The sequence below is a fragment of the Phasianus colchicus genome, chromosome Z (assembly GCF_987193195.1).
Source record: "Phasianus colchicus chromosome Z, bPhaCol1.hap1.1, whole genome shotgun sequence".
Lineage (NCBI taxonomy): Eukaryota > Metazoa > Chordata > Aves > Galliformes > Phasianidae > Phasianus > Phasianus colchicus.
In genome coordinates this window covers 21,523,174-21,536,359 of record NC_143476.1, presented here as the reverse complement: position 1 = coordinate 21,536,359, position 13,186 = coordinate 21,523,174, and the positions used below count along the sequence as shown (strand labels likewise).

At 52.0% G+C, this 13,186-nt stretch overlaps 1 protein-coding gene across 1 annotated transcript; it reads right to left on the bottom strand.

Moving 5' to 3' along the window:
- Positions 1 to 3,129: 3,129 nt before the first annotated feature.
- On the bottom strand, positions 3,130 to 4,701 carry LOC149912699 (uncharacterized). The gene has a single exon (XM_090131937.1). It carries the CDS (start codon positions 4,456 to 4,458, stop codon positions 3,535 to 3,537), a length of 924 nt encoding a protein of 307 aa, XP_089988063.1. The 5' UTR covers positions 4,459 to 4,701; the 3' UTR covers positions 3,130 to 3,534.
- Positions 4,702 to 13,186: the final 8,485 nt, after the last annotated feature.

Genomic DNA, 13,186 nt, shown 5'->3' with positions numbered 1-13,186 from the left:
TTCTTTCTGATAGCCCCCGTTTAGATACTGACAGGCTGTAATGAGGTCTCTGCGGAGCCTTCTCTTCTCCAGGATGAACGGCCCCAGCTCTCTCAGCGTGTCCTCAAAGGAAAGGTGCTCCATCCCTTGGATCATGTTTGCAGCCCTCCGCTGGACACGGTCCAACAGGTCCACGTCTCTCCTGTACTGAGAACTCCACACCTGGATGCAATACGCCAGGTCAGGTCTCCCCAGCAGGAGGGCAGGAGCACTTCCCTCTCCCAGCTGACCACACTTCTTTTGATGCAGCCCAGGGTATGCTGGCTCATGTCCAGGCATCTATCAATAGCCCCAGGTCCTTTTCAGCGGGGCTTTGCTCTATTCTTTCAACGCCCAGCTTGTACTGATAGTGGGGAGCTGCCTTGACCCCGTGCAAGACCTTGCACTGGGATTTGTTGAACCTCGTGAAGTTCACCTGGGCCCACTGCTCGAGCCTGTCCAGGTCCCTCGGGATGGCACTTTGTCAAAGCACTTCTCAGGGTACACAGCCCTGCTACAATGCAGCAGGGAACTGCCATCTAATAAGAGTGTGGAGGAGCTGCTGAAGGTGGCATTGCATTTCGGGTGTGAGTCCCTGAAAGTTCATAGCTCTGCCTTTCTTCTCAGGTCCCTGATGGAAAGAAGCTGCCTGTTCTGTTTGCTCCAAGCCAGCGTCTGAGAGCTAGAAGAGGTGGTGAACAGTGCATCTTCAGGGATTTGTAACAGCTTCTATGCTGGTGAAGCCCTACAGATATTTCAGAGCTCATTCTCAGCCCCTGTCAGACAGATGGTGGGTTCCCTAGGAAGGATGATGTCCACGTGCAGAATGAGAACCAGACTTTTCTGGCCCTAATTTAGTGGGCGAAATTCAGGAAAGAAGAAAAAGTATTCCAGTCAGATATTTGAATGTTAATTTACCTGGGGCAACAGCCAACAAACGCACTGGGGGCTATCAGCAATGAGATGGTAATGGTCAATGGTAATCCTGGCCCTCTGGCTCTGATAGAACTAGTTTTGAGCAAGAAAGAAAAGAACGTGTTCAAAGTTTACATCTTTTTTTTAAAATGAGGATGTGGCCCTTTAATGATTCTACAAGTCTACGACTCAGAGAAAGAAAAAGCAGCTATTTCATCATTTTATTGGAAGGAAGTCAGTAGGAAATTATTCCACAAAAGGAGTACTACATTCTTTGTTAATGTTTCAGTTAGATGTACTGCATCAGGATTTGCAGACCTTCCACCATCGCTGATAGCAGAGGACCGAGAAGATTATGAAGAAGTGCGTAGGGGAAGAATTTCTTATCTGAAAGAGTGCTGAGGCGCTAGAACAGGCTGCGCGGGGAAGTGATGGAATCACTGTCCCTGAAGGAGATCGAGCAGCACGTAGATGTGGCGTTTAGAGACGAGGTTCAGTGGGCGCGGTGAGGATGAGCTGAGAGTTGGGTTTGGTTAGCTTTGAGTTCTTCTCCAGCTTTAATTTCGTCATGATTCTGTGAAGCCGATTGAGAGGCCCTCGCCTCAGCAGGTATGTAGGGCCAGGCCCCGTGGCTGTTGAGTCACGAAGGGAAAGAGGTCCTGCAAGACTGGAAGGCAAGGAGCCACGCTTGTCAAATTCTCCCTTGAAAAAGTGGGAGAAAGCTGCAGGTGGGACCTCACCTACGCAGTTCCATACTGCAGGAGGGCTCTGGGCCAGAGGCAGGAGTTTCCGCTGGGGAGGCAGCTGGGCCAGGGGCAGCTGTTATTTGCCATTTTTGATCGCAGTTATCATTCTACCTGTGACTTGCAGGTGTAGTGTTTCATAAGAGCAGTGCCCTTGCATATCTGCCATTTTGCCTAGTCAAGGTACTTGCTCATAGTTGCTTCCAGGTGTATTGCTTCTCTGTGCTAAATGTCCCTTCTGACCACAAGACCTCTATCACAAAAGCAACATCCTCAAAATAGGGGCGCGATTCCAGCACAGTAACCAACCAGTCGGATCTAGGTGGAGACTAGGCGTCCTCATGCAGGGGAACTGTTAGGTCATGGCTTGCACTGGTGATTGAGCACCTGGTGAAGGGGTGAGGCTGGCCTAGGGAGCGCAGGCAAGTTGCTGGCACTTGTGCTCCCTGTGTGACCGGAAGGGATGGACCCGTGGCCAATGGCCAATGGCATTCTGGGGCGCATTAAAAAGAGCGTGGCCAGCAGGTCGAGGGAGGTGATCCTCCCCCTCTACTCTGCCCTGGTAAGGCCTCATCTGGAGGACTGTGTCCAGTTCTGGGCTCCCCAGTACAAAAAAGACAGGGATCTCTTGGAAAGAGTCCAGCGGAGGGCCACAAAGATGGGGAAGGGCCTGGAGTATCTCCCCTATGAAGAAAGGCTACGTGAACTGGGTCTGTTTAGCCTTGAGAAAAGAAGACTGAGAGGGGACCTGATCCAGGTCTATAAATATCTAAGGTGTGAGGGCCAGAGTGGCGAGGCCAGACTCTTTTCAGCAATGTGTGGAGACAGGACAAGGGGAAACGGCCAGAAACTGGAGCATAGGAAGTTCCTCACAAATGTGTGCAAGAACTTCTTTACGGTGAGGGTGACGGAGCAGTGGAACAGGCTGCCCAGGGAGGTTGTGGAGTCTCCTTCTCTGGAGATATTCAAGACCCGCCTGGACGCCTACTTGTGTGACGTGGTGTAGGGAACCTGCTTTGGCAGGGGGGTTGGACTCAATGATCTCTGGAGGTCCGTTCTGACCCCTACGATTCTGTGATTCTGTGTGATTCTGTGACCCACCGTGGGCTCACGGAAGGGCCAGCCGTTGTAGGGAGACGTCGTGGTTTGGTGATTTTTATTGTCAGTATTTCACATCAGAACATCACGTGGACCAGTGGGAGTTAAAGAGTTAATGTTCTGGTCCCGTTGACTGCCCCTTATGGGCATTGTGAGTATCCTGATGGGGATGGCGGCATCCCCAGAGGACCTGGAGGGAAGAGGAAGTGAGGTGGAGCTCTGGATGTTGGTCTTTGCAGTGTGTTAAGGGAAGTTCTAAAGAAACGGTAACAGCAGCGTGGGAGGCCTCCAGGCCCAGCAGAAGTCTGACCTCCCCCATGCACAGCGCTGACAAAGGCACTGGTAGCAACACGGAGATTTTTCTGAAATTTTATTGCAGAGTCAGCTCTTTGAAAGGGTAGATAACAGCAGGACAAGGGGAGATGATTTGAAGTTGAAGGAGGGAAGATTTAGGTGGGATGTCAGGGGGAAGTTCTTTACAGGGAGAGTGGTGAGGCTGCCCAGAGAAGTTGCGGATGCCCCGTCCCTGGAGGTGTTCAAGGCCAGGTTGGATGGGGCCTCGGGCAGCCTGGTCTGGTGTTCCGTGTGGAGGTTGGTGGCCCTGCCTGTGGCGGGGGAGTTGGAGATTGCCGATCTTTGAGGCCCCTTCCAACCCGGGCCATTCTGGCATTTTGTGGGTCTGACAGTCCGAGCCCCTGAGGGCTGGTTGTGCCCCAGCTGCAGGCCCGGCCCTGTTCTCGCCAGCTGCTGGGGCGGTGTCCTAGCGCTGCCGGCGGGGTGGCCTCTTGGCAGGAGGTGCGGAGGCCCCAGAGTCGTGGGCCCTCCTCTTCGGGGCTCGCCGAGGCGCCCTGCGTGAGCGCTCCCTGGCCCTGTTGGTGCTGGAGGGACCCGGCACTGCCTCCCCCGGCTCCTCCTGGGCTGCTTGCTGGCTGGTCCTCGATGGAGCCGGGAGGGATGGAGGCTGGCTGGGCCCCTCACTGAGGGCAGTGGTCGAGGGCACAGGATGCTCCTCCTCCACATTGTCTTCCCCAGTGCTGCTGGAGGGCTGTGGGGTCTGTGCCTGGGAGGCAGCTGCACCACGGGCAGCTGCGGGGCTGCCCTCCTGTCCCGTGGCAGCGCGGGAGGCCTCCGGGCCAGCGGGTGGCACCAGCCCGTTGCACACATGCGCAGCTTGCACGACGAGCCGTCGCACAAAGCTGGCGGTCTGGCTTCGCAGGGAGCCGAACAGCCACAAAGTCAGCGCTCCCCCGTCCAGACCAAAGAAGCACAGGCCAGAGAGGACACGGCGCTGTGCTGCAGCGGCTGCCCTGTGGTCAGCCCCAAAGAGCTGCCCCAGCTCCTGGCGCAGCCAGGGCAGCAGTGGCAGGAGCACAGCTGGAGGCAGGCGGAAAATGGACGCCCAGGCGGGCACCGCCCCTGGCTGCTCTTGCGCTGGTGTTGTGTGGTGGGGTGCTGTTCTGGCCCTCTCCTGCTGTCCGACGACAACCTCTTGAAAGCTGTCGTCCGCACGCACTGAGTGCAGGATGGACTCCACCCTGCGTTTGCAGAGGGGGCACGTGGGCATGCTCTCAACCCACCGCTGGATGCAGCCAAAGCAGAACTGGTGCAGGCACGGCATCACATGGCTGGCGTCATCCATGGTGTCCAGGCAAATGGGGCAGCGACGGTCCAGCTCGGTGGCCATGCTGTCCAGCTGCTGGGTGGACAGGAGAGCTAAGGGGATGAGGGGCTGCTCCTCACCCCGCTGCTGCAGCAGCAGGGGTCACGCTAGGAAAAGAAGAGAGGCCACGGTCACTCGCTGAGCCCGCCAGCAGAGGAACAAGTGCCCGGGTCCCTCAGGAAGGAAACCCTCCCAGCTGGGCCGCCCAGGCTGAGGCGTCCCCTTACCGGTTCCCTTTGCTGCTGCGGCCTCCTGGGTGCCCCGGCTGCCTGAGCCAGGCACGGCGGGGAAGAAGCTCTAGTGGCTCTGGGGACGAGCACTGAGAGCGGCTGTCGGCAGCTCCCAGAGCACGAGACCAGCACCAAGGCTATCCTTGCTCCTCGCTCCAAACCTCACGGACACGCTCGGCTGGAGTGCGGGCACAAGTGAGAGTGAGAGACTCTGTGCCCGGCTACAGGCAGCCAGGGCCAAGAGGTCACAATCCCCTGCTGCGTATGTCACTATCCCTCACGTAGGGGAGCGGTGCCAGTGACGTCACAACGGGCGAGCGTCATCTGCAGCACTCCAAGCCCAGCAATGGCATCCGGGTTTTCCGCAGTGCCTCTGTCCATTCCGTTCCCTATATTGTGTCTGCTCCCTGTCGGCACTTTGCAGCAGTGTCTGAGGCTTTGACCGAGTCTTCCCACATCGCCCCAGCTGTGACAAATCTCCAGATCCATGCAGCACTGGGGTGCCTTCAGCAAAACCCATGTCTTCCTCTGAGGCATCAGGACGCGGGCCTAACTGGCTCTCCCCACAGGCCAACACTGCTGCCCTGCCCCCTCCGTGCATTGGTTCCTCCTACACCAAGTCAAAGACGGCCCGTGGCTCGCCCCTGGAGATTTTCTCCCGTTCTTCTCCCCTAGCTGGGGGCAGCGGGGCTGATCCCTTCTGCCCAGCACGCACCAGGCCTAATCCAGGCTCTGCCTCCTTTCTAGGATTGCAGCCAGGAGTGACACTGCCTATCCGGGTGGGCTCACTGGAGACTGCTGAGGCAGTGAAGCTGGAGCACTTGTCCTGCCAGAAAGGCTTGCGTTGCCAGCACCAGTTCGGAGGCAGTTGACATGAACTGCAATTGGGAGGATCTGGCTGGAGACAGAAAAATCACACCAGCGAGACATCAGAATCCATAAGCCGAGCTGAGTGCAAAACTGTCACAAGCCTGTGGACACACGGTCTAATCCAGAAAGAAAAACGTAGCAATGACATCCTCCTTTGCAACGATGTCTAGGCACTGCAATATGAGAAATCAGCCTTCACCAAATATGGCACTGCAGTCAACAGCTCTGCTGCTGCAAGTTCTGACTCTGCAGAAAGACAGCCCCATTCCCGTTCTCAGGAAGTAGGACAGAAGATACATTTTCTTTCTCTTGTTATTACTAACATTTTATTTTACTAAGAAGGGGGGCACATGTTTGGGAAAGCTAAGGGATTTCTGACTGGAAGATGCTCTGCTTCTGTAAGCTCATGATGGTATTGCTTGCTTTCCCCTGGTGATCCATCTAATTGCAATGTATTAATTCTGTATGGAAATTCTCTCTTCCAGAGAAACGGAGATCGTGATATTTTGATTGGTCATACAGCTCGGTTTTTAACATTTAGATTTTCTGTGACAGGATCAGAGAAGTATAGATTACTTAGTTTATTTATTTCACCCTGCACAAAAGCAAAAACATACCAGAAATCTCAAGAGGTTCAAGAAAGGAGAAGACCGCCATCACCATGGTAGGAGAATGGTTTAAAAAACCGATAGGAATGGGAACAAAGACACAATTTTCTCCTTAGAAATAAACTTGTGGATAAAGTTTGCTGTCTCCAAAGGCCTGAATATCTGTGTCATAGTCCTGTGCTTTTGTACGCTTCCTAAAAGTCTTCAGGGACTTAGCTACCTGTCCTGAGTCCCTGCCTCCAACTGGCCGTACAGAGGTGCCCGAGAAACAATGTCAACCTCAGCGTTTGGACAAAGGCTGCCTCTGAGACTGTTTTACTCCAAAAACATCCCGTAGCAGACATGCAGACACACTGTGGGCCTCTCTGTGAAGTTCTAATGGAACCGAAGGCTCACATGGCCTCACCATCAGCTCCACAGAGCCGATACACCTCTGCTCTTTGTTGCTGTCACCACTGCTGAAACGTACCACCCACCGCCTCACTGTGCTCACATCCACTTTGTGGTCTCCGCAAACATGCAGCAAATGTCGATGAATGTCAGCAGATGCCATTGTTTCCACACGGAAGAATTCAGTGACACACCTTTGTTTCATCTGCATCAGATGCCATTCTGTCAGACTGCCCCTCAGGTTGCGTTGTAAGCTGTTGTGCTCAGCTCCTGGGACTGTATGCTGTGCAGTGCTGGTGGACGTAACTTCCCCGGGACACGTAAGGTGCCTTATCCTGCTGTTGGACTGCTTCTTGGTTCTATTCTGTATTCTTTCCCAGCTCTTATGGTAGTACCTCTTCAGTAAGCAGAAGCTGAGCGAGGTGCTGTTTAGTCTTGCAGCTTACATTCTCAGCCTGTGCGTGTATTTTTGAGGTCTTTGGTATCGCTGCACATTGAAGCTACGTGTATCGCAGCAAAAATCGCCTGGTATTGACTTCCAGTTTGCACTAAAAATTTGCACAAGGTGGTAACAACCCTATGAGCCCACCAGCTCCTGCAAAGCTAACATGAGGTTTCTTACTAACAATGGCAGTACCATTTCACTGGGACAGCAGGCAACAGTCACAGGCTGTATACCTGCTTGTGGTGACAACAAGAATTTTTGTTTCCTGCAGATATTTTGTATTACAGCAGAGCATCTGAACTTCAGACTCACAGAATCACAGAATGGCCTGGGTTAGAAGGGACCTCAAGGACCACGAATCTCCAACCCCCTGCAACAGGCAGGGCCACCAAGCTCCCCATCTAATACCAGACCAGGCTGCCCAAGGCCCCATCCAACCCAACCTTGAACACCTCCAGGCATCCACAACCTCTCTGGGCAGCCTTTTTCAGCACCTCACCACTCTCATAGTAAAGAACTTCCCCCTGATGGGAAAAAATGAGAATGAATGAGAAGAAATGAGAAGAAAGAGAGAAAGTGGCTGATATTGGATCACTGGGCTAGGGAGAGCGGGGAAGAGACAAAGAGCTGAGAAGCCCAAGAAGCTGAATGGAAGGGTGTGAGACAGGGGAACTAGTGGGAGCTGGAGGCTAAGTGAAAGGAGAGAGTCTACGAGAAAGGCTGCTGGAAACTGCAGCTGAGGAGTCATGAATAGCAAAGTGCTCTTCTGTAATGGGATGACTGAAGTGAGACAAATGGGATTGAAAGTAGGAGTCTGCATGAGAAAAAGGCAGGAGAGAGATGAAGGATACTGCACTGATGATGCAAAGCATTCTTTTCTTATTTTTTCCTTCTTTCTCCTTTCTTTCCCCCTCTACCCCCACCTTCTACCTCTTCTACCTCCCCCTTTTTTTTTTTTTTTCCTAAAAAGTCACAGTAGGAAAGCTGGTGACCCACCAGCACACCGATATCAAACCGATCTTGAGTCTAGCCAGAGATGTGCCATCGGCATATTTTCTCCTTCCTTCAGCACAGCTGTCTGCTCCTCCTTCAGTTATTTCCTGTGCCGATGGAGCAGAGGTGTAGAAGTTCCATCCCTATGCGTATCACTGGGAGACACCGCTTTCTGATTTGGCAGTGCGCATGACAAGGGATGACACAAAGCATATGATTAGGGCTGTAAAAAACGCTGAAGATAAGGGGTGCTGATTTTAAGCATCTTTCACCTTACTTAATATAGATTGAATGGTCAGCAAAATATACTCCCCTCCCTGAAAGGAATATTTGCCCTGGTTGTACCAGATGCAGTGGAGATGACTGTCTTTAGGTGCGTACGTTGGGAGTGTTTTAAAAGGTGAGAGGCTGAGTGATCAAGGCCTTGTGGAAAAGAAAAGATGGTCCATAAATTGTATCAGTGCTGATTTCCCCAGCCTTTGCTGCAGATTTGCTGGGGGATGCTGGGCAAATCACTAAAATAGGCTCTTCACATGTGATTACCAATTTGGATTCCTCATTTTATGTCTGTGTGCTATAAGATATTTCAATTTAGTTTATAGAAAAGATGAATTCATGCAACTGCAAATCAGCAGGAGAAGTGTGCTGAATTAACACACTGATTATAAAAAAAACCTGGTCTTTGACAATTCTAAACGGACTTTGGGAATAAATCAGACACTTTTCACTCATATCTCACCATACTTCAGTTCTACCTTGCAAAACAGGGCAGGAAGAAATACACGGTTTGTAAACAAAGGGCAGAGAGGGGAGGAATAATTCTCATTTTGGCAAGAGGCGTGTGAAAGTAAACTATTAGTTTGAAAATCCTCCCAGCTCTTCTGAAAGGCACATGCAAGAGCCACACGAGTAATGTGAAATGAAGATACCTCTTGTCAGAGTGGTGTTTGAAAAGTATGCGGTGCAGAAGGTCTGGCGTGACACAAAAACCAGCCAGTAGAAACTTAGAAATCCTTAGTGTCAGGGCCCAGTAGCCCCGTTTCAGCACCCCAGGGGCACTGTAGGAGTGCTGAGACTCTGACCCATAGGCTGCAATCCCAGCTGGATCTCAGACCTGCGTCATCACTGCAATCTGTGGGCCATCATAAGTCAAGCCTGGATCTTTCCCAGCCTGTTTGTATTGTTTGAGCCACAAGTCCTCACCAATTTGCCTTCCACTCCGCTGGGAGAGGCACATCTGGAATCTGGGTCCAGTTGCTTTTCTCCAACGGATCACAAGGCACAGTGGACAACAACTCCAGGTCCTCTCGTTCTGTCGCGGAATTCAGGCTTCCAGGACCTCGGGCAGAAATTCTTGTGCACCACTGCTCTTGAGGGACAAAGTCATTTGGCGTGTTCTTCATGGCTGACTGGTGTTAACATGAGGTGGAACGAGCATGGAGGGTAGAAGCTGAGATCAACGCCACCTGTTTCAGAAAGGCACCTGGCACTCTGGAGCCAGGTGGAACCCATGTGACGGCTAGGAAAGATGAGAGAGTCTGAGAAACTTAACCTAGTCATATTCCTGTTCACCACTCAAACGTAAGTGTAAGTACTAAGAGGCAGTACTCTAGCAGATACTACTCTCTTGGTCTGCATGTTTGAGTTCATCTCTCTTGGCCTCTAGTTTGGTTTCTTCCTGTGCGGCCTTTCCTGTGGGAAATAGCTCACGTGGGCAGATGCCTCAGTAGATAAGGATGTATTTTCTTCTAGAATTTACTTAATAAATGTACTTCCCCGAGATGCCATCATGCACAATCATAGAATCATTTCAGTTGGAAGGGATACTTGAAGGCCGTCCAGCCAACTCTCCTGCAATGAACAGGGACTTCTTTAGCTAGATCAGGTTGCTCAGAGCCTGTTCCAGTGTGACCTTGAACGTATCCAAAGATCCTGCGTGGTATCCACCGCCTCTGTGGGCACCCTGTTCCAGTGCCTCACCACTCCTACGGTAAAAAAACTGCTTCCTTGTAACCAATGTAAATCTCCCCTCTTTTAGTGTGAAACCATGTCCATGAAACCATCACAACAAACCCCAGACTGCCCCCTTCTTTCTGATAGCCCCCGTTTAGATACTGACAGGCTGTAATGAGGTCTCTGCGGAGCCTTCTCTTCTCCAGGATGAACGGCCCCAGCTCTCTCAGCGTGTCCTCAAAGGAAAGGTGCTCCATCCCTTGGATCATGTTTGCAGCCCTCCGCTGGACACGGTCCAACAGGTCCACGTCTCTCCTGTACTGAGAACTCCACACCTGGATGCAATACGCCAGGTCAGGTCTCCCCAGCAGGAGGGCAGGAGCACTTCCCTCTCCCAGCTGACCACACTTCTTTTGATGCAGCCCAGGGTATGCTGGCTCATGTCCAGGCATCTATCAATAGCCCCAGGTCCTTTTCAGCGGGGCTTTGCTCTATTCTTTCAACGCCCAGCTTGTACTGATAGTGGGGAGCTGCCTTGACCCCGTGCAAGACCTTGCACTGGGATTTGTTGAACCTCGTGAAGTTCACCTGGGCCCACTGCTCGAGCCTGTCCAGGTCCCTCGGGATGGCACTTTGTCAAAGCACTTCTCAGGGTACACAGCCCTGCTACAATGCAGCAGGGAACTGCCATCTAATAAGAGTGTGGAGGAGCTGCTGAAGGTGGCATTGCATTTCGGGTGTGAGTCCCTGAAAGTTCATAGCTCTGCCTTTCTTCTCAGGTCCCTGATGGAAAGAAGCTGCCTGTTCTGTTTGCTCCAAGCCAGCGTCTGAGAGCTAGAAGAGGTGGTGAACAGTGCATCTTCAGGGATTTGTAACAGCTTCTATGCTGGTGAAGCCCTACAGATATTTCAGAGCTCATTCTCAGCCCCTGTCAGACAGATGGTGGGTTCCCTAGGAAGGATGATGTCCACGTGCAGAATGAGAACCAGACTTTTCTGGCCCTAATTTAGTGGGCGAAATTCAGGAAAGAAGAAAAAGTATTCCAGTCAGATATTTGAATGTTAATTTACCTGGGGCAACAGCCAACAAACGCACTGGGGGCTATCAGCAATGAGATGGTAATGGTCAATGGTAATCCTGGCCCTCTGGCTCTGATAGAACTAGTTTTGAGCAAGAAAGAAAAGAACGTGTTCAAAGTTTACATCTTTTTTTTAAAATGAGGATGTGGCCCTTTAATGATTCTACAAGTCTACGACTCAGAGAAAGAAAAAGCAGCTATTTCATCATTTTATTGGAAGGAAGTCAGTAGGAAATTATTCCACAAAAGGAGTACTACATTCTTTGTTAATGTTTCAGTTAGATGTACTGCATCAGGATTTGCAGACCTTCCACCATCGCTGATAGCAGAGGACCGAGAAGATTATGAAGAAGTGCGTAGGGGAAGAATTTCTTATCTGAAAGAGTGCTGAGGCGCTAGAACAGGCTGCGCGGGGAAGTGATGGAATCACTGTCCCTGAAGGAGATCGAGCAGCACGTAGATGTGGCGTTTAGAGACGAGGTTCAGTGGGCGCGGTGAGGATGAGCTGAGAGTTGGGTTTGGTTAGCTTTGAGTTCTTCTCCAGCTTTAATTTCGTCATGATTCTGTGAAGCCGATTGAGAGGCCCTCGCCTCAGCAGGTATGTAGGGCCAGGCCCCGTGGCTGTTGAGTCACGAAGGGAAAGAGGTCCTGCAAGACTGGAAGGCAAGGAGCCACGCTTGTCAAATTCTCCCTTGAAAAAGTGGGAGAAAGCTGCAGGTGGGACCTCACCTACGCAGTTCCATACTGCAGGAGGGCTCTGGGCCAGAGGCAGGAGTTTCCGCTGGGGAGGCAGCTGGGCCAGGGGCAGCTGTTATTTGCCATTTTTGATCGCAGTTATCATTCTACCTGTGACTTGCAGGTGTAGTGTTTCATAAGAGCAGTGCCCTTGCATATCTGCCATTTTGCCTAGTCAAGGTACTTGCTCATAGTTGCTTCCAGGTGTATTGCTTCTCTGTGCTAAATGTCCCTTCTGACCACAAGACCTCTATCACAAAAGCAACATCCTCAAAATAGGGGCGCGATTCCAGCACAGTAACCAACCAGTCGGATCTAGGTGGAGACTAGGCGTCCTCATGCAGGGGAACTGTTAGGTCATGGCTTGCACTGGTGATTGAGCACCTGGTGAAGGGGTGAGGCTGGCCTAGGGAGCGCAGGCAAGTTGCTGGCACTTGTGCTCCCTGTGTGACCGGAAGGGATGGACCCGTGGCCAATGGCCAATGGCATTCTGGGGCGCATTAAAAAGAGCGTGGCCAGCAGGTCGAGGGAGGTGATCCTCCCCCTCTACTCTGCCCTGGTAAGGCCTCATCTGGAGGACTGTGTCCAGTTCTGGGCTCCCCAGTACAAAAAAGACAGGGATCTCTTGGAAAGAGTCCAGCGGAGGGCCACAAAGATGGGGAAGGGCCTGGAGTATCTCCCCTATGAAGAAAGGCTACGTGAACTGGGTCTGTTTAGCCTTGAGAAAAGAAGACTGAGAGGGGACCTGATCCAGGTCTATAAATATCTAAGGTGTGAGGGCCAGAGTGGCGAGGCCAGACTCTTTTCAGCAATGTGTGGAGACAGGACAAGGGGAAACGGCCAGAAACTGGAGCATAGGAAGTTCCTCACAAATGTGTGCAAGAACTTCTTTACGGTGAGGGTGACGGAGCAGTGGAACAGGCTGCCCAGGGAGGTTGTGGAGTCTCCTTCTCTGGAGATATTCAAGACCCGCCTGGACGCCTACTTGTGTGACGTGGTGTAGGGAACCTGCTTTGGCAGGGGGGTTGGACTCAATGATCTCTGGAGGTCCGTTCTGACCCCTACGATTCTGTGATTCTGTGTGATTCTGTGACCCACCGTGGGCTCACGGAAGGGCCAGCCGTTGTAGGGAGACGTCGTGGTTTGGTGATTTTTATTGTCAGTATTTCACATCAGAACATCACGTGGACCAGTGGGAGTTAAAGAGTTAATGTTCTGGTCCCGTTGACTGCCCCTTATGGGCATTGTGAGTATCCTGATGGGGATGGCGGCATCCCCAGAGGACCTGGAGGGAAGAGGAAGTGAGGTGGAGCTCTGGATGTTGGTCTTTGCAGTGTGTTAAGGGAAGTTCTAAAGAAACGGTAACAGCAGCGTGGGAGGCCTCCAGGCCCAGCAGAAGTCTGACCTCCCCCATGCACAGCGCTGACAAAGGCACTGGTAGCAACACGGA

Bases quoted from the DNA above. Each gene is read 5' to 3' on its own strand.
- LOC149912699 (XM_090131937.1), bottom strand. From the start codon at position 4,458: ATGGCCACCGAGCTGGACCGTCGCTGCCCCATTTGCCTGGACACCATG.